Here is a 23,179-nt window from a genome sequence, read left to right as displayed (position 1 = left end):
CACAAGGAAGTAGCGTTTGCAGTAGAGACTTCGAAGAGTCGATTTAGAGGACGACAACTGCTTGGAGGAGGGCACAGCAAGAGAGCCCCGTGTCGTCTTGAGGGGCGATGCACTCTCTGGCCTCCCCCCCAACCTGCTTTCGTCCCCCGCCCCCCGGGTCCCTTTCACCACTTCTTGTCTGCCTTCTCTGCCCTGTTCGCCTTCCTGTCTCCTTAATCTCGACCCTCGCTATGCGGTCCTGGGCTCGCTTTTTCAGCCGACGCAGATAGACCTCTGAAGTCGCCTCTCTAATACTCGTCTCCTCGTTTTCAGTCAACTTGACAGTGTAATTCTGTTGGAGATGCTTTCACACATCCTCCTTTCTTTCTGCTGTTGGCACAATTCTGCCTTGTACTGTGCAGAAACGTATTTCGTCCGCACCCGCTCAATCACCCACGAGCAGGCCTTGTAATCTTGTGCATGTCGAACATCCTTTTCGTCTTGGTCCGTGAAAAACGCTCCATGGGACATCTTCTCTGCATAAGCCAACCGTTGCTCGTTGTTCTCTCGCTGCTTCTCGGGATCCAGGACAGGGTGTCCCTCAGTAAGGGGTTTCCTTCTCCTCATACGTGAAAACACCAATGAGCAGCCCTTTCTGTCCGGTGCTCGTAGCATCTCCTCGACATCCTCGTCAATAACATACTTGCTGTGCTCGGGTTTCAACAACTCATCCAGCCGATCCAAGATTTTCGCTTTCTGGTCCTTTTTGGTACGACCCTTTGCAGGTGGAATCGTGATGAGACCCTCGGCAGGCTGATACGGCGTTTCCATTTCATCGCTCGGGCGTTTGCATCGCAAAGGAACCCTGTCAGAAGATTGGTCCTTGTAGTTTTTGCTGTTCAGGCGTGCCAAGGCATTACACATATCGTGCGCGGTAGAGGTTATCTCTCCTTGTGAAGCGTTTGATGTCGCATGGAGTTGGCCAGGATCAGACATGTCCTGTACGCCCTGCACGCCCAGCATGCTCAGCATCTCATCCACCGTGCACGTCACGTTCTCTTGTGCAGGCGTGGTTCTCTATCTCAGCGCTGCTCGTAAAGTCTTGCATCTTGAGCACAGCAATCCCCATACCCAACTCGCTCGCAGTCCCAGTCGACCTGTCAGAGCATCTCGTAAGGCGTACCATCTCACGGATGAAGATGTAGCTGGCACCCCAGTCGTGCCGACCTGAATGTTCCTGGAGCCATGGAATCAAAGTGCACTTGCCCAGGTTCTTCTTCCTCTCGTCGACGCTGACCTGATCCAGGACCTCTGCCTGGCGTTGATATTCGTCGACGAACACGGACATCTTATCCTTGCTCACTACATTTGCGATCCCAAGGTTCCTCTTGGCGACTTCAAAATCGCCTCTCGATACCACGTTGGGTTCTCGTGCTGTGCCCTGCTCCAAACGATTACCCTCCTCCAGAAGGATTCCAATCAAGTCGATATGATTGCAGCCAACATCGTAGTGTCTCCGGAAGGTTGATGACCCCACAGCGTGTGCGAGGACCTTCTGTGTGTCCGCTTCTCCTATCGACTGCTCGAGAATACTGGCCGTCATAGCTCGGAACGAACAGAACGTATGGATTGGTGGAACCCCAAACATCAGCTCTCGTCTTTGCAAGTAGTCCTTGACGAATGGTTTCGCCATGAATCGCTCGTATCCGTATACCTCGTGAAAAACTGGTAAATCGAGCGACTCTCGCTTCACCACCAAGAAGTGTTTGCCACTCATCACGGGCTCGACATTGTCGTGCCCTTCCAGCAGATTGCGCGCCAGGAGCTCCGAGACCATCCGCTCTGGGACAGAGATCGAAACCAAATTGAGATCGCTTGGTGTCCGGAAAGGCAATGTGAGTCGCTTTCGTGCATCATGTGACGTTGCATTCGTACGTGCCTTCAGTCGCCGGAATGTGAGCTGGGCCATGAAGCCATCGTTTCTTCCCTAAGGGCGATTCGGCATCTTCGCCATCTCGCTTCTTTGCTCGTCAATCTATACGTATCGTGGATGTCACATACTTTTGGACGACATGTAGAAGACATTGACGCGCAGCGACATGATAGTAGGAAGTGTTGCTTGCTCAAGCCTCTTGAGAGCGCTTGAACGCGAGTCTTGTTGAAAGATCGTGCCTTGGCGAGATCGGATTCTCGAGGGCAGTTCACTAGCAGGTGAACGAGCGACGAATGCAGGCTTCGTGTCTCCAACAAGCCTTTTGAGGTCGTTGGCGAAGTCTGTGGTAGACAGCGATAGAAGGAACTTCAATATTGAGAGCCGTCATCCTCTCCATGTCTTACACCGCAACGGTCCGCATTTCTTAATCGAGGCTACAGTTGTCAGCAAGGTACGTTTGCAAGTTAGTCGTTACCGTTGAAAAGCATGGCCACATGTGGAGACTTGGCCCACAACCGTCGACCGTGCAACTTGAAAATCTCGGGTCTCTTTTTTCATTTGTCGTTCAGCCGACATGTCGGTTTCAGATCGGTTTCATAGCTACAGTTCCTCCAGGCATGCTTCCGTTGACAGGTCCAGGGTGGTTGCCGGGAAGGTGCAAATGATAGGTAAAAGTATCATCCACTTTTGCCGTCTGTCTCTAGCTCAACGGCTTCGGATATATTGGAGATGCACCAGCTGTTGCGCACGCGAGAGATGTTCAATTCATTATATTCAAAGAAATGAAGTCACCTGACGGTATGAAAATGCGTGATGGTATCTCGCATCACACAAAGATACAGCATTAGGTCCAATGGTGGTGTGATGGAGGGTGGCATATGCTGTAGCGAGGGCTAGTCGGCGAGCGGCAGGCCGAGACTGAGCCGAGCAGGCAGGCAGCGAGAGAGCAGGAGGCTTTGCTTCGGGAGGTGATACAAGGTTGCTTGCAGTTGGTCGCGCATGGCGGTGCAACACTCGTCTCGAAGCTGCTGCTGCTGTGCGATCGGGATTTAGGGTGGGCGACCCCTCATTTCGAAGCAAAGGAAGACGCAGTATGTCTCTCGCGGACGCAGCACGATGCATGCGAGAAGCAGGGGCATGGGTCGTGGAAGGTTACGTCTGCCGACCGAGAAGAAGGTTGTAAGCTGGCTTTCGGTTCTTTGCGGCTTTTGCTCGCCGACCCGGACCAAGGACCATGAAATCAAGGCAGCGCCAGTCATCCAGCCATCATCAACGCCAGCCAGGTGAGGGAGGTTCGTCGCGCACATGGGAAGTCAGCTCTAGGGGAGCGGGCCGGATCCTCCTTGTCCTCGTGCAGCGATCCGCGCCCGTCGATCCAGATGGCGAAGGGAGAGGCCAGATGTTGACGACGGAGAGGTGCAGCAGGTGCAGCAGGTGGTGGCGGTCGCGGGCGGGAGGGTGTATCGCGGCGGCTGCCATTGGTGTGGACGACTGAGACACGCCTGTCCATCGCTTGCGGACTGCATGCTGCTCATACGCAGCGAAGCACCTGCACGCGGTGCGCTAGGGGCCAGCTATCCATGTTGGATGCAGCGCAAGTCTGGTAGATTTTTCCTCGCGCACGGCAGACGGAGGGCCAGCTGGTGGTATGGCTCGCTGGCAGTGCGGTGGCCGAAGCAGAGGCCCGCCGCCAGCAGCCAGCAAGCAGCCAGAAAGATACGAAGAATGAACAGACGATTGGAGGCGATGGCTCCGCTTGCGCAGCCAACCGGAGAAAAGGTACAGCGTTTGACACTTTTGCTTGGGCGACGTGCGTTGTGCTCGCCGGGACGCTGGGTCGACAAACGCTCTACTAGAGACTAGCACTGTTGCAGACGAGGCCACAGGGAGAGGAGGGAGGGTGCTGGGACAGGCTGTGGGTGAAGCTTGTTGGGCTGGCCGTGAAATTATATGATCATAGCACAGATCGTGGCCGCAACGGCGCAGGATGGCAGCAGAACTAATTCACGATACTACGCCCTGGACTAACCGTCCTGCCTGCCCCTTTACACCTCCGTAACGTTACCGGTGGATGGGTGTGGATGCAGTCACTAATGACCTCCTGAGCAGCCTGAACCCTGCTCCTCATTCATCAAGCACTGCACACCCCATCGCTCTTTTTCCCACCTCACCACCTCACGCGCCGTCCGTGATACAACCCACCGCCCGCAACCACCGCCTCCTCCCCCATCACCACCGCAGGCGGAACTAATACCGGCGCCGACAGCATCATCCCCAGCGTCTGCTGCTGCGCGTCGTGCTTGGGCTTCACTGCTCAGGTGGATCCCCGTCCGAATTTGCTTCCAACAACCCGCCCTTCCCTGCACCGTCTGCCTCGCCAAGCATCGTCTGGTGCGCGTCGCCGCCACGCCTCGACGGCATCATCACAGGACTCGCCCTCGACACACCCACCGCTCCCCCTCGCACATCTGCCGCCGGCTCTCCTGTGCCACCGACGTTCTTTGTTCGCCGCCGCTGTCTGTCTGGCGACCGCGCGCCACGACTCGCCCATCCGGCCGCGCCCACATACTGCACCCACGCTCTGCGCACCCGTCCGCTGGCTGCTGCACCTAATACCGCATCCGCGGCCCTCTGCATCCTCGCCCTCGACCGCCCGCGACGCTCTCAGCGACCAGCGTGCCCTGTATCATAGCGCTCACCACCTCCGACCACCCCGACACCATAGCACCCTTTAGTGGAGCTTGGCGTCCTGCTACACCCAGCAACCCAGCATCGACAGGCTTTTTTCACCGCAACACCCCGTTGCACCTCTGCAACGCCGCGCCGCCGCCATGAACAACCACAACTTTGACATGTACTACGACAACCCGTCGAATCGCTCCCCCACCTCCAACCGCCAAAACTCCCTCCACCGCCAGACCTCGCGCCAGCAGTTCGAAGCCTGCGGCCACCTTCCGTCCGGCCTCTACACTGCCGAAGATCACGCCAACTTCAATGGTGGGAACAGGTTCAACGATATGCGGAACGCGACTGTGGGTGGCTATGGGAATGGCTACGATATGGGTGGCCAGTCATGGAATGCTGGCGCGTTCGGCCAGAACAACACCCTGAACGGACTGGGTGGTTCCAGCTTGAGGAAGCCTCCGTCACGCGGCGGTCGCTCAGGACTGCCACCGGTAAGTTCAAAAAACCTGGTCGTGGACAATCCTGCGAAAGCTAACAGTGGTGTAGCAGTGGATGGGCGACAACCAGCAGATGCCGCTGAACCCCTTCATGGGGGGATTGGGAGGTCTTGGTGGACCGGGCATGGGACGTCAGGACATGAGCTCTGAGCCAGACGAGGAGCTCATACCCACCGCCATCGTCATCAAGAACATCCCATTCGCCATCAAGAAGGAACAGCTCGTGGGCATCATGACTGACATGGGCCTACCCCTCCCGTATGCCTTCAACTATCACTTCGACAACGGCGTGTTCAGAGGCCTGGCCTTTGCAAATTTCACCAACCCAGAAGAGACGGCAACGGTCATTGACGCGATGAACCACTTCGAGCTTAACGGGCGGAAGTTGAGAGTCGAGTACAAGAAGATGTTGCCAGCTGCGGAACGCGAACGCATCGAGCGTGAGAAGAGAGAACGGAGAGGCCAGCTGGAGGAGCAACATCGACCGATGGCACCGCAGACTTTGCAGACGCAGGCATCTGCATCTTCTCTGTCATCACGCATGCTTGCTGGCTCACCCTCGCCGGTCTCTGCACGCAACCAGAAGATGGGCCCTGGCGCTGGTCTGCCCAGCTCCTTCGGCGACCCTAACGCTGGCGTCGATTTAGACATGAACGACCCTCAAGCTCTCCAGCACTACTCGAAGCTCCTCATCTTCAAGGAAGATCCTGCAAGGGATCTTTTGGTGTTCACGCCCACTCTCTCGCCTCCAGAGCGACGAATTGTGCATACCCTCGCACACCACATGGGGCTTGGCCACATGTCAAAGGGTGAAGGAGATCGACGAGCTGTGCACGTCTACAAGGAGGGCAGACAACGCTTGAGCCCGCCCATGCCATCCATCCCGAATCTGCAAAACGATCAACGACGAGCTCTCAACAGGGCAGCCACCACCGACTTCAGCGACGTTCGTGCCAACGAGAACTATTACGGCGGCCAGAACCTGCGTCATCAAGCTTCTGGTTATCTTGGATACCACGAGTCGCCCGGAGGTCTCGCTGCTGGCAACCCACTTCGATCGGCCAAGTCTTTTGCAGACCTGCGTTCCTACACACCATCGCCCGTACCTTCGACCGCAAGCTTCCCAGCTGCTCTCAGCAACAACGTTGCTCGGCTCCAAGAATTTGGCAGAGATACTACGCAATCTAACACGCCCACACTAATGACACCCACTTCCAGCCTCGCTGACCGTGGCGACACGACCAACTTGATCAACGGCCTTGGCAACATGAACCTTGGACCTGGCTTCGGCGGCAGCCCTCGTGGTCTGCGAGGATTCCCATCTTGGGATCGCGAGAACCCAGGCCCAATCGGTAGCAACCGATCGTTCAGCACCAACTATGATGACCGCTCTCGTGGTGGACTGCCAGGCGGTCCTGAACGCCAGCCACGCGGCCCCATCCCAGAGCGAGGTGCAGGTTTCCCCCGAAGACAGAATGGCCATGTCCAACGCAACAGTGACGAGCTGTCACAGCAAAGCAGCGCTGCGGAGATCACGGTCGAGCACTAGATATGGCGAACGTATCCGTGAGCAGCGACTGATTTGATCCACCACCACCCATGAAAGCATGACTTACGACCACAAGAGAACGAAGCATGACTAGCATCGAAAGTAGAGAAGGCAAGCGAATATCGACAGTCACTTGTCGACACCCGCCGCCTTTTGTACTCGGACGAAGCTCGACGACAACGACGAAATCAAGACCTGATGATCGGACGACCGATATGACCAAAAACCAACCACAATTCCCCCCAACACCCACGACAAAAAGTAGAGAAGACAACCCATGGAGCTCGCTGCCCAAACCTCACGAAGGAACGCCACGCCACGTGCGAAACGACCCTGACATTATTCGCATCTGCTACGATGACGACGCATCGACTTCGAAAGAAGAAGAGACGGAAGAACGATAACCGACCGACTGGACAAAGAAAAGAAAGAAAGAAAAGAAAGAACCCCCTGGTAATAATGCAAAACCGGCTATTGATTGATTTTGAATGTGTGTTTTGTAAGCTGTTGATTGATTGAAGTTTTTTTTTTCTGCGTTGTTTGGCATTAATATGGCGCTTCACAGCGAATTGGATGGAAGGAGGAGGAGGGGGGGATGGATGGGAGGGATGGAGATATCAGAAACTGCATCACTTTGCTCACGCTTGCGTGTGCAGAGCCGTACAGTGGATGGATGGGCATGGACGGACACTGCTGTGAGAATCTGAAAGGAGTGAGACAGGCTTGTTCGACATGATGCAGGTTCTGGGAAACGGGCAGATTCTTGGAGAAAATGCTTTTTTGATTGGGAAAAAGAATTGCAAATTTGAGGTTTTTTGCTCGCGCTGCTTGTTGCTGCTTCTTCGCTTCTCCTGCTCTTCATGGCCTCCTTTTCTGCGTGTATTATGATGTTGCTTGCTTTTGATGCTTTTGTTGCTTACTGATGGTGATGGTGATGGGATCCAAGAAGAAACGGTCGAAAAATGCAATGCATTGTTTTATTGTCGTTCAGCATACTTTTTCGCCTGCTTTCTGTAGTGACGCTTTTTGAGATTGCTTTCTTAGATGGTGCGTGTGCAAGAGAGAGATTAGTAGTTCTTTTTAATGGAAAGACAAGACATACCGGAAGAACATGAGTGGATATGGAAGATTCTTTGACTTCTCATCATTCGAGTTTTTCTTCCCGAGTCACAATGACTGCATTGAAGAAGATGATGCTAATCACATCTTACAAACTAAACCTCGTCCTCACCTTCTCATCCCCGGCCTTCCACTCCCACTCCTGGCCACTCGCCCTCTGAATCCCACGATCCACCCTCCGCAACTTCAACGTAAACCTCGGCCCTAACTCTTGCAGGCCCGCGCGGATGTCCTCGACGCCTTTCATGGGCTTGCCGTCGCTGCCCTGGATGCTCTTCTCGCTGCCCCGCTTGTCGCGGAAGACGTAGCGGTGGCGGCGCACGAAGATGTAGTCGCGCTGGTTGTGGAGGGTGATGACTTGGCGGCCTTGGATTTCGGGCCGGGGTGGGAAGATGGATTTGAAGAGGTGTGCGGTTAGGAGGCCGAGGGGCGTGCGGAAGCCGTTGAGGATGAGTTCGGGGAAGTGGGAGGTCGGGTTTCCGTGGCCCGGGAGTTTGTTGCCGGGGATCCAGTTGGAGATGGAGAAGTGGAACATGGGTCCCGCCGGGAGGTGGACGATGTCGAAGCCTTTGGGTTTTTTGAGGTCTTCGTTCAGGAGCACGACGTGCGTGTAGCCTCGTTCGGGGTTGGAGGCGTAGGCGCAGATTTCGCGGATGCTGTATTTGTAGCTGTGGAAGTGTGCGGTGCGCCGGATGTAGCTGCTGTTGGGGAAGAAGGCGGTGAGGAGCGAGGCTTCGTGGTGGAGGGTGGAGTTTATGGAGGTTGTGATGAGGATTTTGGGGTCTTTGGGTTCGTCGGAGAAGAGGGAGGGGAAGCGGGCTTTGAGGGCTTCGGGGCGGACGGTGAGGTCTGTCGCTGCTGAGGGTGCTGCTGAGGGTGCTGCTGAGGGGGCGATGGAGGGTGCTTCGCTGGGGGCGCGGTCGGGTCGCTTTTTTGAAGTGGGTTCGTCTTCGCCTGAGCCTTCTACCTCGGAGTCTGAGTCCAGCATACTGTCGTGGTCGTCGTCTTCCTCTGGCTCCTCATCTTCTTCCTCTTGTAACTTCTCCAGGGCTTCGACGTTCTCGCTGGTCAATCCATCTCCCTCCTCCTCAGGCGCATCTTTCTCCAACTTCCTCCGCTTGGGATCAAGAACATTCACGCTCAACCCCAACCTCGTATCATCCTCTTCGTCTACCTCCAACTCATCCCACGTCCGCTTATTATCTATCGTCTGCGGCACATTCTTCGATCTCCGCTCTTCCCTCAAATGCGGGTTCTTGTCCTCGTGCCGTCTTCTTCGCAATCGCTCGTCTCGTTTCGTGCTCTCTTTCGCTTTTTTGGTCTTGAGATGTTGCTCTTGTCGCTTGATCTTGTTGCCGATCTTGGTTGGGTTGAACGACGGCATGGTGGTTTTATGTGCGATTGTCGAGAAATCGATGTCCAAGACGCGACGTCAATCTGGAACTTTTCTTCGGTCGTCGGCGAAGCTTTCCGCGTGGAGAAACTCAAGCGAGGAGGCCCGTGCGCCAATTTTGAGTGGGATGTGTTTCGAGAAGAAAGAACACTTGGACGAGAGACTCGGATCTGTCTTGTCAAACATCAATTTCAACACGAAACTGTTCGAGGGATACTGGAAAATACATCTCATCCTCTGGGATACTCGCTCGCACTCACTACTCTACCATTGAGTCCGGCCCTGAAGCTCATTTGACTCATTTTCCTTGTTGAATGCCCTCTCCAAGACTAGTAAGAGTCACGGGCTTCCAAGATTTAAGGAGCTTCATCAAAGCCAACACTACCTGGACTTCCAATACAGTCAATACAACCCATCCGTCGAGGCCCTCTCTAAAGTCTCCCAGCTGCACGCGACCACTTTCTACTTCCACGCCACTTCGACGAGCACAACTCCAAGTCAGGACACGCAACACAGGAACAGCGCCCACCATGGCGACCGACTACAAGACTTTGGCCGGGCAAGAGTTTGACCGTGGCGCCTTCGAATCTTTGCTGCGACGGAAGGTGTTCCTCTGGCAATCTTTTGAGCCTTATGGCGCTACCAAGGGTCTTTTCGACTATGGCCCTCCCCTCGAGACCTTGGAAGCCGAAGTCATCAACATCTGGCGAGACCACTTCATCCGAGCAGAGAAGATGATGTCGCTCAAGTGCTCCATGCTTACGCCTTACCAAGTCCTCAAGACTTCTGGCCACGTGGACAAGTTCGCGGATTTCATGTGCAAGGATCCCAAGACTGGAGAGATTCTGCGCTCTGACCACTTGATCAAGGATGTGATCGAGGAGAGATTGAAGGGAGATCGAATTGCTCGTGGTGAGAATGTCAGCGATGAGCCTGAAGACCCGAAGAAGAAAAAGAAGTCAAAGGCTGCAAAGACTGCTGTCAAGCTTGATGATGCTCAAGTCAAGGAATACGAGCATCTTCTTGCCACTCTCGATGATCAGACGGGCGATGATATGGGCGCGATTATCAAGAAGCATGATATTCGAAACCCGTCGAACGGCAACGAGGTTGAGCCTCCTGTAGCCGTCAACCTTATGTTCCAGACGCAGATTGGTGCTTCTGGAAAGGAGCCTGCTTTCTTACGGCCTGAGACTGCTCAGGGTCAATTCCTGTCTTTCCAAAAGCTCGTCGAGTTCAGCGACGGTCAACTCCCCTTCGCCTCCGCATCTATTGGCTACTCTTTCCGTAACGAGCTTTCTCCACGATCTGGTCTGCTCCGAGTACGAGAATTCCTCATGGCTGAGGTTGAGCACTTCGTCGACCCGGAGAGTGGCAAGAAGCACCCTAAATTCGCGTCAGTCAAGGACGTGAAGCTACCTCTTCTTTCACGGGACGTCCAGCAGGCTGGTGGCTCGACTCCTGTCGAGGTGACCATCGGCGAGGCCGTTGCAACGAAGCTCGTGGACAACGAGACGCTTGGCTATTTCCTCGTCAGAATCATGCTCTTCATGCAGAAGATCGGTGTCGACCAGAAGAAGCTGCGGTTCAGACAGCACATGGCCAACGAGATGGCCCATTACGCAGCTGACTGCTGGGACTGCGAACTGCTTAGCTCTTACGGCTGGATTGAGTGCGTCGGCTGTGCTGACCGGAGTGCGTACGATTTGAGCGTACACATGAAGGCCACTGGTCAACCACTCCACATCCGCGAGCCCCTCAAGGAGCCAAAGCGTGTGGAAGAGTATGTCGCGCAGCTCGACAAGAAGAAGTCTGGGCCGAAGTTCAAGAAGGATGCTGGCAAGGTACAGCAGGCGCTTGATGACTTGACTCAAGACATCAAGGAGAAGTTGAGTATCAGCTTGGAGAAGGATGGTAAGGTGGAGGTAGAAGTTCCTGAACTGGGCAAGGTCGAGCTCGAGAAAGACCTCGTGGCCATCCAGAAGGAAGTCAGAACAGAGACGATGCGCGAATTCATACCCAACGTCATCGAGCCATCGTTCGGTATTGGTCGTATCCTCTACAGCTTGATGGAGCATGCCTACTGGACGAGAGAGGGCGACGCAGCACGATCGGTACGTCCGCCTTATTCCAACCCCTGAAATATGCACAAGCTAACGTGTATCCCAGGTCATGTCGTTCAAGCCTACCGTCGCACCGATCAAGGTCTTGGTCGTGCCACTGCAGAAGGACACGCGCTTTGCGTCCTCGCTAGCAGAGCTCGAGCAGCGCCTTGACGATGAATCCATCTCTTTCAGAGTCGACCAGTCTGGCGTTAGTATCGGCAAGCGCTACTCTCGCAACGACGAACTGGGCATTCCATTCGGCGTCACGATCGACTACCAGAGCTTGGAGGACAACAGCTACACGCTCAGAGATCGAGATTCGACTAAGCAGGTGCGCGCAAGCCTCGACCAGATCCTGGAAGCCATCAGCAAGATGGTCAAGGGCAAGGAGTCATGGAGCGACGTGCAGAAGCACCTGCCAGCGTTCGAGGGCAAGGAGGAGGACAAAGAGTAAGAGCGGCGTCCTCATCGTCACCGTCGCACAGCATATTGCGTCCCGAAATTCGATGCGAAACTGCAGGCACCTGCAGACGAGTGCATAAGGGGACGCTAGCGGTTGGACGTGGAGCACGTGCGGGTAGGGACGTGGGATTTTGGCAGGCCGGTGGCACAACGAGCACGAGACGCCGTGTCGGGACCGAATGCTCGTATTCCTTGGTGATGCCGTGCTGGTTTGGCTTCTGTTCGCAGCAGCGACACACGGGAGCGGAAAGGTAGCAATGTCATCAAAAGAGCGGAGATAGATGCAACAACAAAGTACATTGTGACTTGTTGCCAACGCATTGGGCGGATAGTCGACAGCCGCGCAGGCACGGGAGTCCCGATGATCCTTTTCTGCGTGGTTATGCAGGCCATGCCAGCTCATCACTTGTTCACGTTTCCCCGTCGAGGAGTTTGCGCTGCCTTGATCCCATTCGCGACGCTGCCCCAGGAAGCGAGAAAACATGTTGGCTGGGCCTCGTCTTGCAGATGCGTCATTAGTGTCAGTGTGGGAGTGTGGGCGTAGGTGGGCGTATGCGTGCGTGCTTCTGTGCAGGATGCATTGTCTTTTCTCCGACTAGATCAGACCTCCGTCCTCTCCAACCAACATCGCCATCTCTGCTCTTTCATACTGCTGTATACTGTGATCTCAACAATTACACCGTCAGCACGCTCGGGACACTTTCAGCTCTGAAAGACCCGCCCCCGCCCTCCGCCCGCACACGTGACGGCCTTGGCGAGCTTGCGGGATTTCAAATCGGAAGTCGTGCTTTCTAATTGGTTTCTTCATCGCCCTTTCCGCGCTCCTACATCATTGGCTATCGCGTAGAGGCCTGGGACAAGGAACCGGACCTCATTCGTGGACTGGACAACGAGCTGTACGTGCTAATAATGTTTTTGTTTACTCCAGGTCGTCGCACCGCCGCCGCCGCCGCGACTTGGAGCGCGTTCGCCGCGCGACTGCTGCCATCGCTGGGGTCGCTGCTCTGCGAGTTGGCAGCAATGACCCATGTCGCGCGCGCCTTGATCCATCACTCGTTGTCGATGCGCTTTGACGAAGCAGTCTTTGGCTAACGTTGGATTTCATGGCAGTTCCTCGCGACGACGCGATCATCATTTCATATCCATATCACCGCGCGACGGCGACCAAGAAAAAGAAAGGAAGCTAGAGCAGCAAGGAAGGTCGGGCTTTGCGACAGTCAGTCACCGCCTCGAAGAAGCCCACTGCGAGACCGGCGCGCGCGCAACAACGTCACTGGGAAGCACGGTACTGGGACGTTTTGCGCTGTTGTTGTCGACTGCATCTGAACGTTCGCGATCCGATATCCTTCGAAGATGCAGACGCCGTACGGTGCTCCGCCTGGCCAAGTGCCTGCCGCACAGCCAAAGAGATACGATGGGAAGAATGGCACGCCATTGTACGATCAGAGCCATGGTGGGCATTACGGAGCCAGTGCTGCTATTGCGGCTCAGGGTCATGCGCCTCCACCAGAGACGTTCACTGGTCATTGGCAGAATGTAAGTAGAGTACATGCGGGACGAGGAGTGACAATTGCTGAGCGACGTGATCGCAGGTGTCGCAAGGTCTGAGCGGTCCATATCGGGACATCCTCAACACGTATTGGCAGAACCAGGTGACCCGGCTGGAGACGGACGACCACGACTACAAGCTGCATCAATTGCCTCTCGCCCGGATCAAGAAGGTCATGAAGGCAGATCCAGAGGTGAAGATGATAAGTGCTGAAGCACCGATTCTGTTTGCCAAGGGCTGCGACATCTTCATCACGGAGCTGACGATGCGTGCATGGATCCATGCTGAGGAGAATAAGCGCCGCACCCTGCAGAGATCTGACATTGCTTCGGCCCTGGCAAAGAGCGACATGTTCGACTTCCTCATCGACATTGTCCCTCGCGAGGATGCGACTCCACAGCACAAGAGGCGTCCAGAGTACACTCCAGTCGGCACGTACACTGTTCCCGATCCGGCGCAGGGTGGCTCTGGACAGATTCAAGAACAGCCTCCAATGGGCGGCGAGTTCGGTGGCGTGGACCAACAGCACATGCCGCAGTACCAGCAGCAGATGGGTGCTTACCCGCCACCACAACAGCAACCACAGTACGGAGGCGGACAGATGTTCGATCCTAACATGTACGCACAGCAAGGCGCGTATCCAATGGGTCAGATGCAGGGAATGCCACAGCAGACCGTAAGTCACACACCAAAACCACGTGTTTAGACGACGCTGAGGAGCTGACAGCCGTAGATGTACCCACCCCCACAACCGGGTCATCCACAGATGGGCCAGCCGTACCGGCAAGATCCCCAGAGTGGTGGCGTGGAGGATCAGGACGCAGACGGTGAGCAGGAGTACGCGAACGGCTAGTGTCCACCGCTGTCCCCTCCCATCAACCCTCTGCTCCTGTGCTGTGATGAGGCTGTGGCCAAGCAAGCATGCATTCATACAGTGGAGTTGTCTCGTGGGCTGGAGGAGTGAGCGATTCATTGATTCATTGATTGAGAGCCTGGTGAAAACTATCTTTACAGGGCGACGGACCAGGGCACGTAGCAATTGGCATTGAAATAGCACGAAACGATACAGAAAGTAATTCCTTCACTTCCGACCGCCTTTCTCGTTCCTGCATTGACAGTGAAGCGAAGAGTGAAGTGAGCGGGTCGGAACAGACCCTGGCAACTCGTGCGTTCCCCCCCACCTTCCTCATCAAACTCACCTCTTCGTGCAGCCGCTGAACTCAACTCACTCAACACACACCGACTCCAAACACCGCGAGAGCTGTCCAGAACTTTTTCCACAGCTCCGTCCTTCTTCTCTCCATACCACACTCTATCACCCGCACCACTGAAACCACTCAACCACTCAACCACTCACCACAAGCTCCAACATGGTGAAAGCAGGTAAGTGCGGGGCACCCGTCCAACAAGACCGTCCACCATCGTCCATTACCAGCTCAACCATTGGCGAGGCGGTGATGATGTCCACTACGAGCACACGCTGACCCATTGCACAGTCGTCGCAGGTGCCTCCGGCGGTATCGGCCAGCCGCTGTCTCTGCTCCTCAAGGCGAGCCCGCTCGTCGACCACCTCTCGCTCTACGATGTCGTGAACACCCCAGGTGTCACGGCCGACTTGTCGCACATCTCCTCCATCGCTCAGATCGATGGCTACCTCCCAGCGGACAACGGCATGGCCAAGGCCTTCAAGAATGCCGACATTGTCATCATCCCAGCTGGTATTCCACGTGAGTAGACACTGTGCAATTGCGTGATTTCTATGCGGCCGGAGGAAGGACATGAGCAAGAGCAGCAGCAGCAGCAGCAGAGCAGAGCAGAGCAGAGCAACGACAGCATGTGAGAGCGATATACACTGACAATGGGCTACGTGCCTCACAGGCAAGCCTGGCATGACCCGTGACGACCTGTTCAAGATCAACGCCGGCATCGTTCAGGGTCTCATCGAGGGTATCGCGGACAACGCTCCAGATGCCTTCATCCTGGTCATCTCGAACCCAGTCAACAGCACTGTCCCCATTGCCGCCGAAGTCCTCAAGAAGAAGGGCAAGTTCAACCCAAAGAAGCTCTTCGGTGTCACCACTCTCGACGTTGTCCGCGCGGAGACCTTCGTTCAGCAACTCACCGGCACCAAGGACCCATCCAAGACCCGCATCCCAGTCATTGGCGGTCACTCTGGCGAGACCATTGTCCCTCTCTTCTCCAAGGCCGAGCCCTCGGTCAACATTCCCGCCGACAAGCTCGATGCTCTCACCAACCGTAAGTGCCTCCGACTTCACCCGACCTCAAGCTTCGGCTAACATGTGATCCACAGGTGTGCAATTCGGTGGTGACGAGGTCGTGAAGGCCAAGGATGGTGCGGGATCGGCCACTCTCTCGATGGCCTACGCTGGCTTCCGCTTCGCGGAGCAAGTCATCAAGGCCGCCAGAGGCGAGACCGGAATCGTCGAGCCAACCTTCGTCTACCTGCCAGGCGTTACCGGCGGTGACGAGATCGCTAAGGAGACTGGTCTCGAGTACTTCTCTGTCCCAGTCGAGCTCGGCAAGGATGGTGCCCAGAAGGCGCACAACATCGTCAAGGAGGCCAACGACTACGAGAAGAAGCTTCTCCAGAAGGCCTACGAGGGTCTCAAGGGCAACATCGAGAAGGGTGTCGAGTTTGTCCACAACCCACCAAAGAAGGAGTGAGTCAAAGAGAATATACATGTCCAGTGCTTGTCAGCATGATGCTGACTTTTTTTCCAGGTAACAAGCGTTCTCCAACACGGCACACACTGACAGCTGCAGGCCCAAGAGCCATGCTAGCGAAGTCCTCGATAAGCTGAAATGAGATACGAAGTCACCGGTACATAGCGGATTACAGGGGAAAGCATAGCCTGTGAAATGAATTCAAAAGCTGCTTGAAGACATTTTCTCATTTCATCTCTCTTCTGGCTGGCTATACTTCCAGTGTTGTGAGAGGTTCTTGCCAGGCATGTGCGTCTCTGTGCCATTGTAGCGGTGGGTGGACACTCACGGACACTGCGTGCTGCAATGTCTTGTATACGGACTGATCTGTGCAGTGCCGACGGCTTCGATTTACGTGCTCTCATTAGCGGGCTAGACAAGTTCGTCGTCTTAAGCCTTCGAACCCTTCATTTTGATCTGGAAGGTCGCCGCAGGGATCTCTGTCGTTTCTGCAGTGATCGAGACTTCCATGCCCAATCCCGCCAGGGCGCCTCTTATGACGCCGCAGGGGAAATACAGGTACTACGCCAATGTCAGTCTATCATCAACCTTCGTCAACTGGCAGCAAAGTCAGAAAACATACCGTCTGCGCCCTGCGCAACGCATCATCCACCGCTCTGGGCCCCGCCCTCCGATCGATACTCATACGACTCAGCGGCTGGAATCTCGAATCCGTCAAGACGAAGACGCCGCGATGGTTGGTCTTGAGGTTGTCGATTTGTTTGCGGAAGAGTAGAGTCCAGAGGTCTTTGCAGATGAATTTGATCGCGTCGAGAGGGGTTTGGGGCCGGGGTTTGCCGATGGAGAAGCTTGGATGGCATGTCAGTTTCATTGTTTCAACGGAGGGGGGAGGGTGGTGGTAAGTATAGATGTGGGAGAGAGTGGGTGCTTCATACCTACCGCTCAGCCAGCCCCTGCCCAACTCGATACCCCAACCCGTCTAATCTCCAAAACACCGCCTCCCGCGTCTCGTCGTCCATCACCGTCGCCGTCCCCAACCCCGTCGTGCTCGTCGCCGTCCCATCCCCACCCTTAGACGCCGACGACGACCCCGTCCCATCCGTCACCGTCACCGTCGGCGGCGCTCCCACACTATCCCTCTGTCCCTGTCCCTGTCCCAGCGTCTTGCCCTCATCATTCGACGTCGACGTCGCTTTTGTGGATGTGGACGTCGAAGGTGTAATGTCTTGATGAAAGATTTTGGATTTCTTGAACTCGTCTATGAGCGCTTGTTCGCGCGCGTGCAGTTGGTCTGTGATTCTTTGCGCGAGCGGGACGAGCTCGATGAGGAGGAAGTCGAGGCAGGAGACGGAGAGTTTGGGGTTGGAGAGGTCGTCGATGTCGGAGGGGGGTTGGGGGGTTTGGGTTGGGGGGAGGGGTTTGGACATTTTGGCGGAATTCGGTGGTTATGAGGGTTGTTGGAGGGCGACCATCGTACACACGTTTTCGTCTCGTGATTTTCGGGGTTGAGGTGACAATGTACTACTCGCTAGGTTGCTCTCGAGTGAGCTTCGACGATGTCACGTGCGCGTCGGAAGTTAGGCACTCGGCACGTGCTGAGAGCGCGTTGACTTCACCTCTTCTCGCTCTGCAACTTTCGACGCTACTCTTCGATTCACAATTCTTACTATTGAGCCTGCGATCAGCGTCTGATCCTTGTCTTGGCTCTCTGCTGACGCCACGGTCACACTGCATTGGACTTTGGACAGCTCGACCTCAGCTGCATGCGTTGAAGCATGGTCTACGCGAGGTCACCGTGGCTCGCTTAAACTCGTTGTATACCTCTGCTATGCCTAACGCCTAGCATGATGCAAGCATACCTGCAGTAACAGACGCACATCCGCGACCTTTTCCCAGGTCTGCGGGACACCAAACAGCAAAAACACTCGCAACGAGCTACAGCGTCTAACCTCCCTGGAAACACCACCCAAATCGGAATCCGCGTTGTTCTGCGGAGCATCCTCCGAATCACTTTGCCAGCTTCTCTTCACACTTCCGAGTGGTTTCTTCAAGCCGGGCTTGTCGCTGCTCAGTCGTCTCACGGCCTGGATGAGCAAGACCATTGAACGACTCTGTGGTTGTGGATGAGCTGAGCCATGCTTTCATCTTCTCGTTGGGATTCTGGGATTTCTTCTTCTCCGGGCTGCTCGGCGTCGGCTCCGTCGGCGAGTTGCCGGCGCTGAAATGCTTGAGCAGGTGGCTTGGAGTTGAACGCCGGGAATGTGGTTACACACCTTCTTCGCTGCTGCATGAAGCGGATCTTTCTCGCGGATATCGCCTACCTTGGTTAGCATGAAGAAGTGAGGCCTCTTGCCATGGACCACTATCATCGTTAAGCACTTACGGGAGTCTGGGGTCTGGCCTCTATTCAGGTTCCTCCTGCGTTTCTTGAAGCTTCTGGTCAACAAAGCATTTTGCAGTTCCGCCAACATGAGGTTGGTGACGGTGTGGGCGTCCTTCTATTTGTACCCGTCGCTGGCATTGGGAAGACGCCCGGAAGCGAGGTTTGCAAACTTCAGGATGGTACAACGCACCAACACTGAGACGCTCACCGACATGTCTTATGGTCTGCCCATGATGTTCATTGTTGCCCGGGTGCCTGCTGGACACCACGATGCGTTTGTCATACGTTGCTGAAGGTTGCGGTATTGCTGGCGCTCGATACGACATTTTCCCACCGCTTGACAGCTCGTTGGTCAGTGCCGATTCGCAGGCCGTCTTCTCACGACCGCGACGGCACTCTCAACTCGAAACCTTAGAGCGTTCTGGGCATGTCGTGCTCTAATACGATTTCCAATCGAGCTTGCTCGAGTCGTCGTCGTTGCAAGCCCACCCGGATTAACATCCACCTTACCCGCCCTCGCCGATCGATGAATGGACCACCGCTGGACACCACACATCGTGAATTAGAGTGTTCTAACACAAAACCTGCTCAAGCTAGGCCAATCGGATACCTTAATTCGAGATTGCATTCATTCCCTCGCTATAAAGCAGCGCCCGCACACAGTCTCCAGAGGTGAAGCTGCCATTCGAAGCAGAGTCGCAAGGCCCCGGCGTGACGTACCATGAGACATGCAGCTGCACGACAGCACGCCGTGTCCGCTGGATGCTTGCGTTGTCAACCCACATTTGGGCCGGATGCTGGCGACGACTGCTGATGAAGAATTGATGACTGGCCGCAGCCCGCAGCCTCAGACGACTGTGAGGCCATGGTCCTGCAGACAAGTAACCGCGCGTGCTTTAACCGGCGCAGGAGCCGACGTCTGGGGTCAATGGAGCTGCTGCACTGCCTCTGCCATCTATCAGTGGATCTCACAATCCTGGCAGCCCTCATCTACCCATTCAGAAGCAAAAGGCCCACACATCACGCGCGCTGCAGAGCCTCATTCCAAAAATCTCCCTCCGTCCACGAGCTTTTCAGCAAGCAATACCAAAGGCCCCATCCCTGTAGCGTGTCTGCCACGACCTACGTGCCAGCGCTAATCCATCCTTCGAGTGTCGGGTGTCTAGCGGGCCCCAAAGGTGGTCTTCGTGTGCCCTGTCAGCGCGAGATCACCCAGCATGTCCCTGCTATGCTCGTGTATCGTTGAGCTGGCAGTGTGAAGAATTGTGGCACAACCTTTGGTTCGCTTTCCAAGTCATTGGAAGGATTTACAGACAGACGCCGCCGTGCCACATGGGATGCTTGCGGGGCGTCGCCGCAGTCGTAGCTGTCGACGTCTGCATCTTGCCGTGGGTTGGTACTGGCTGTTTGAAGCTACAAGACCGGATCATATCTTCTTGAGTCCTTTTCTTCTTGCACCAACGTCTGCCACTCTCATTTCTAACTGCATTCAAAGGTCCTGGCTCTACTAACATACTGTTGTCCGATTCGAAGGCCATGCACAAAAGCTCAAAGCCACGAGGATGTCATTCTCCCGAAGAGTATTTCGACCGCATAAGCTATGGCGTGAACAAGACATCTTCCATGATTTCCAGTGGCCACCTGCAAACCCCAACGGCGAGGAAGCCTCCTCCAAAGTTGGCGGTAGACCTCGCTTCAAGTGGACGGCACAGATGTCCTTACACTTGATCATCTTGATCATACACACAGACATGAAGTTTGATGACATCGCCAAAGCATTAAAAAGAGAGAGTGGCGATGGTCCCAGGTCAGTCATGCCTTGTGTCATCCTCAGGCTTGATCAGTGCACTCATACGTGACAGCAAATCAACGTGGAGGAATCATTGGCATGAGATCTTTGGATATGATCCAAGCGTCGCCCGTCTTTCTGACTCTGCTGCCCAAAGGCATCGGACTGAGATGCAGGCGACTACGTATCGAGCATTTCGAAGACAGGTTGAGGTCTCTCATACCAGTCCAAGGGATGGACCATCCGCACAACCGCACGCAGAATGCGGCTTCGTCAGGAACTTCGATATCGCAAGCTACGTATTCCAACGCCTACTGGGCTACCGAACAATTTGACGACGACGACGACTTGATTTACAGCCAGGAATTCATTTCCTGGATCAAGCAATCAGGACTTCACGTTGGGCAACAGGAGCTTGCGGGACCACATTCACCCCGTTTGGTGTCGGAAGATCAAGCATCCATTCCGTCTGGGGTGAATTATAACACCCAGACCTCCATATGTGGTGTACTTGAAAGCTGTCGCGCTACAGATGATCACCTACCATCAATGACAAACGTAGTCGAACAGCTCCTGGAAAATGGTGCAACTCCAAACCAAACAAACGCCAGGGGCGAGAGTCTACTGCATCTTGCCGTCGCTCTTGGTCATATTCCAATCGTCACTCTGCTACTTGAATACAGCGCAGATCATCATCTCAAGACTGGCGCGGGAGAAAGTGTCTGGCAGTTCGGTGCCAAAGCATCCCAGAAGCTCATGCCGATTGACCTTGTTGAAGGCGAAGCGCCAGATCTACTGGCGCGGACTATGGCTTGTGCCCGTATCGAGTTTGCCAGGAACACAGTACGGTTCAATCCGAACCTCATCGTCAATCGCATTAGCAGACGGAAAGATCGACGTGGCCACCGTCAAGTCAATTCCCACAACTCGAGCCTGGAGCGGCTAGAGTGGATGGACCAGCATACAACACGCCAAGAGGTGATAGTCAACCCGATCGTCGAGCAAGGCCAATATTGGGACGTGCCAAACCATTTCGACGACCTCTACTTCTTTTCATGGTCTGGCCAATTCGATGACCCCGTGCTTGACGAAGAACCGGACCTGGCATGGCAGTGAGCGACAATGGTGAAAACGGCTACAGGTATCGTGGCGCCGTGTACCAGGTATGAACCTTCGGCTTTGCGACAGTATATAGACGGCTCTATAGTTCGTCGAACTGGGCGGCTGAGAACTTCGACCGGAGGGGAAGGCGCGACTGATTCACTCCGATGCCAAGCCGCAACGCTAGCGCTCCTGCGTTTGCGCCATGTGACACTTTCGCTTTCGAACAACCTTCAATTTCGATCTCATTTCCTCGCAACACGACAGGTACACCCACAACCGAGAGACTTCGAAATACATAGACCCAATTACCAAGCCCACGAGCTCAAACCAATACAACATGGACAACCCTCCTTCCAGCGCCATCATCCTCGACCCAAAGACGGAAAAGCGCATCCTCCGCAAACTCGACCTCACGCTCATCCCCATGCTGTGGCTACTCATGATCATTTCCTTCGCTGATCGCAGCGGGATCGCCAACGCCAAAATCCAAGGCATGGACGTCGACCTCGACCTCACCGGCAACAAATACAACATGGCCGTCATGGTCTTCACGATCGCTTATATGATCTTCGGCATCCCCGCCAACATCGTCTTCAGGATCCTGGGTCCCAAGAGCCTGGCTGGGATGATGGTCTTCTGGGGAGTCTGTGCGGGGGCGCAGGGGCTTGTGAAGAACTATGCGGGACTGGTGGCTTTTCGGTTCTTGATGGGTGTGTTTGAAGCCGGGTTCGTGCCTGGGTCTGCGTATCTTATTGGGTCGTACTATAAGAAGGATGAGTTTTTGAAGAGGTATGCGTTCTTCTTCAGCGGGGCGATTATTGCGGGTGCGTTCAATGGGCTTTTGTCGTTTGCGCTTGCGAAGGCCGATGGTGCTGGTGGGTTGGCTGGGTGGAGGTGGATATTTATTGTATGTGCTCGACCACATCAAGACGACGAGCAAGTTGACTGAAGACTCCCAGGTCGAAGGCCTAATCACCGTCGTCATGGCAGGCCTAGCCTACGTCCTCCTTCCCAACTTCCCCGAATCAACCACCCTCTTCCACGGCCACGAAAAAGCCATCCTTCTCGAACGCCTCCGCCTCGACGGCGGCCTCATCTCCAACGACGACAACCTCCGCCCAAACGTCCTCGCCGCCCTCCTCGACTGGAAAATCTGGCTCGCCACCCTCGTCTACATGTGCGCGCAAGAAAACGTCTCCTCCATCGCAGCCTTCCTCCCCTCCATCCTCAAAGGCCTCGGCTACACCTCCGTCTCCGCCCAAATCCACTCCATCCCCGTCTACTGCACCGCCTTCGCCCTGACGCTCCTCTGCGCCTACACCTCCGAACGCCTGCACCAACGCTACATCTTCGCCCTCCTCGGCGCGCTCCTCAACCTCACCGGCCTCGTGCTCCAGCTCGCCTACCCCCACGCCGTCCACGTCCGCTACATGGGCACGTTCTTCATGACATCCGGCTGCTACATCGTCATGCCCATCATGGTCGTGTGGAACGCGATTAATGTCGGCAAGGGGTATAAACGCGTCGTGGCGTTCGCGATGACGACCGCGGTGGGGAATTGCGGGGCGTTGGTCTCTTCGAATGTGTATATTACGGAGGAGGCGCCCGGGTATCGGACGGGGTTTTCGGTCGGGGTGGGGATGAGTTGTTTGGCGATTTTGGCGATGATGGGGTTATATATTGGGTTGAGAGTGGGGAATTGGAGGGGGGAGAGGAAGATTCTGAACGAAGGTTCGGAGGTTAGTGGGCATGGGGAGGAGAATGGGGTTGGAGTGAGGTATCAGTTGTAGAGTGGACGCAGAGGTTGGTCGGGTGCCGAAGGCGACCTCATCCACGGCCAAGAGTGTTCATCCATCTGAGCGCGATTGCATTTTTCTTCTTCTTTTGCTACAAAGCCACAGTTTTCACATGCCAGCTATAATCTATCACCCCAACCCCAGAAGTAAG

General features: G+C 55.2%; 8 protein-coding genes across 8 annotated transcripts; 5 read left to right on the top strand and 3 right to left on the bottom strand.

Annotated features, from left to right (window-relative positions):
• Positions 1-43: 43 nt before the first annotated feature.
• On the bottom strand, positions 44-1,948 carry M409DRAFT_59713 (uncharacterized protein; the record flags this gene model as incomplete). The annotated part of the gene is made up of 3 exons (XM_033814274.1): positions 44-331; positions 421-1,056; positions 1,163-1,948. 3 exons carry the CDS (start codon positions 1,946-1,948, stop codon positions 44-46), a joined length of 1,710 nt encoding a protein of 569 aa, XP_033661565.1.
• Positions 1,949-4,743: 2,795 nt separating this feature from the next.
• M409DRAFT_70219 (uncharacterized protein) lies at positions 4,744-6,643 on the top strand (the record flags this gene model as incomplete). Its single annotated transcript, XM_033818629.1, has 2 exons — positions 4,744-5,088; positions 5,144-6,643. The coding sequence occupies 2 exons, from the start codon at positions 4,744-4,746 to the stop codon at positions 6,641-6,643; spliced, it is 1,845 nt and encodes a 614-aa protein (XP_033661564.1).
• Positions 6,644-7,850: 1,207 nt separating this feature from the next.
• On the bottom strand, positions 7,851-9,146 carry M409DRAFT_59711 (uncharacterized protein; the record flags this gene model as incomplete). Its single annotated transcript, XM_033814273.1, has 1 exon — positions 7,851-9,146. The coding sequence occupies one exon, from the start codon at positions 9,144-9,146 to the stop codon at positions 7,851-7,853; it is 1,296 nt and encodes a 431-aa protein (XP_033661563.1).
• Positions 9,147-9,685: 539 nt separating this feature from the next.
• Positions 9,686-11,714, top strand: M409DRAFT_28813 (uncharacterized protein; the record flags this gene model as incomplete). Its single annotated transcript, XM_033809191.1, has 2 exons — positions 9,686-11,269; positions 11,325-11,714. 2 exons carry the CDS (start codon positions 9,686-9,688, stop codon positions 11,712-11,714), a joined length of 1,974 nt encoding a protein of 657 aa, XP_033661562.1.
• Positions 11,715-13,075: 1,361 nt separating this feature from the next.
• On the top strand, positions 13,076-15,956 carry M409DRAFT_28812 (uncharacterized protein; the record flags this gene model as incomplete). Its single annotated transcript, XM_033809190.1, has 6 exons — positions 13,076-13,258; positions 13,315-13,947; positions 14,005-14,098; positions 14,768-14,998; positions 15,150-15,527; positions 15,583-15,956. The coding sequence occupies 6 exons, from the start codon at positions 13,076-13,078 to the stop codon at positions 15,954-15,956; spliced, it is 1,893 nt and encodes a 630-aa protein (XP_033661561.1).
• A 429-nt stretch (positions 15,957-16,385) lies between these two features.
• Positions 16,386-17,383, bottom strand: M409DRAFT_59708 (uncharacterized protein; the record flags this gene model as incomplete). The annotated part of the gene is made up of 3 exons (XM_033814272.1): positions 16,386-16,517; positions 16,579-16,804; positions 16,896-17,383. The coding sequence occupies 3 exons, from the start codon at positions 17,381-17,383 to the stop codon at positions 16,386-16,388; spliced, it is 846 nt and encodes a 281-aa protein (XP_033661560.1).
• Positions 17,384-20,362: 2,979 nt separating this feature from the next.
• M409DRAFT_28810 (uncharacterized protein) lies at positions 20,363-21,244 on the top strand (the record flags this gene model as incomplete). The annotated part of the gene is made up of 1 exon (XM_033809189.1): positions 20,363-21,244. One exon carries the CDS (start codon positions 20,363-20,365, stop codon positions 21,242-21,244), a length of 882 nt encoding a protein of 293 aa, XP_033661559.1.
• Positions 21,245-21,569: 325 nt separating this feature from the next.
• M409DRAFT_28809 (uncharacterized protein) lies at positions 21,570-23,022 on the top strand (the record flags this gene model as incomplete). Its single annotated transcript, XM_033809188.1, has 2 exons — positions 21,570-22,139; positions 22,192-23,022. 2 exons carry the CDS (start codon positions 21,570-21,572, stop codon positions 23,020-23,022), a joined length of 1,401 nt encoding a protein of 466 aa, XP_033661558.1.
• Between the last annotated feature and the right edge of the window lie 157 nt (positions 23,023-23,179).

This window comes from Zasmidium cellare (genome assembly GCF_010093935.1).
Source record: "Zasmidium cellare ATCC 36951 unplaced genomic scaffold M409scaffold_46, whole genome shotgun sequence".
NCBI classification, from domain to species: Eukaryota; Fungi; Ascomycota; class Dothideomycetes; order Mycosphaerellales; family Mycosphaerellaceae; genus Zasmidium; species Zasmidium cellare.
The sequence above is the reverse complement of the archived record's forward strand: the minus strand, read 5'-3'. Positions and strand labels throughout refer to the sequence as shown.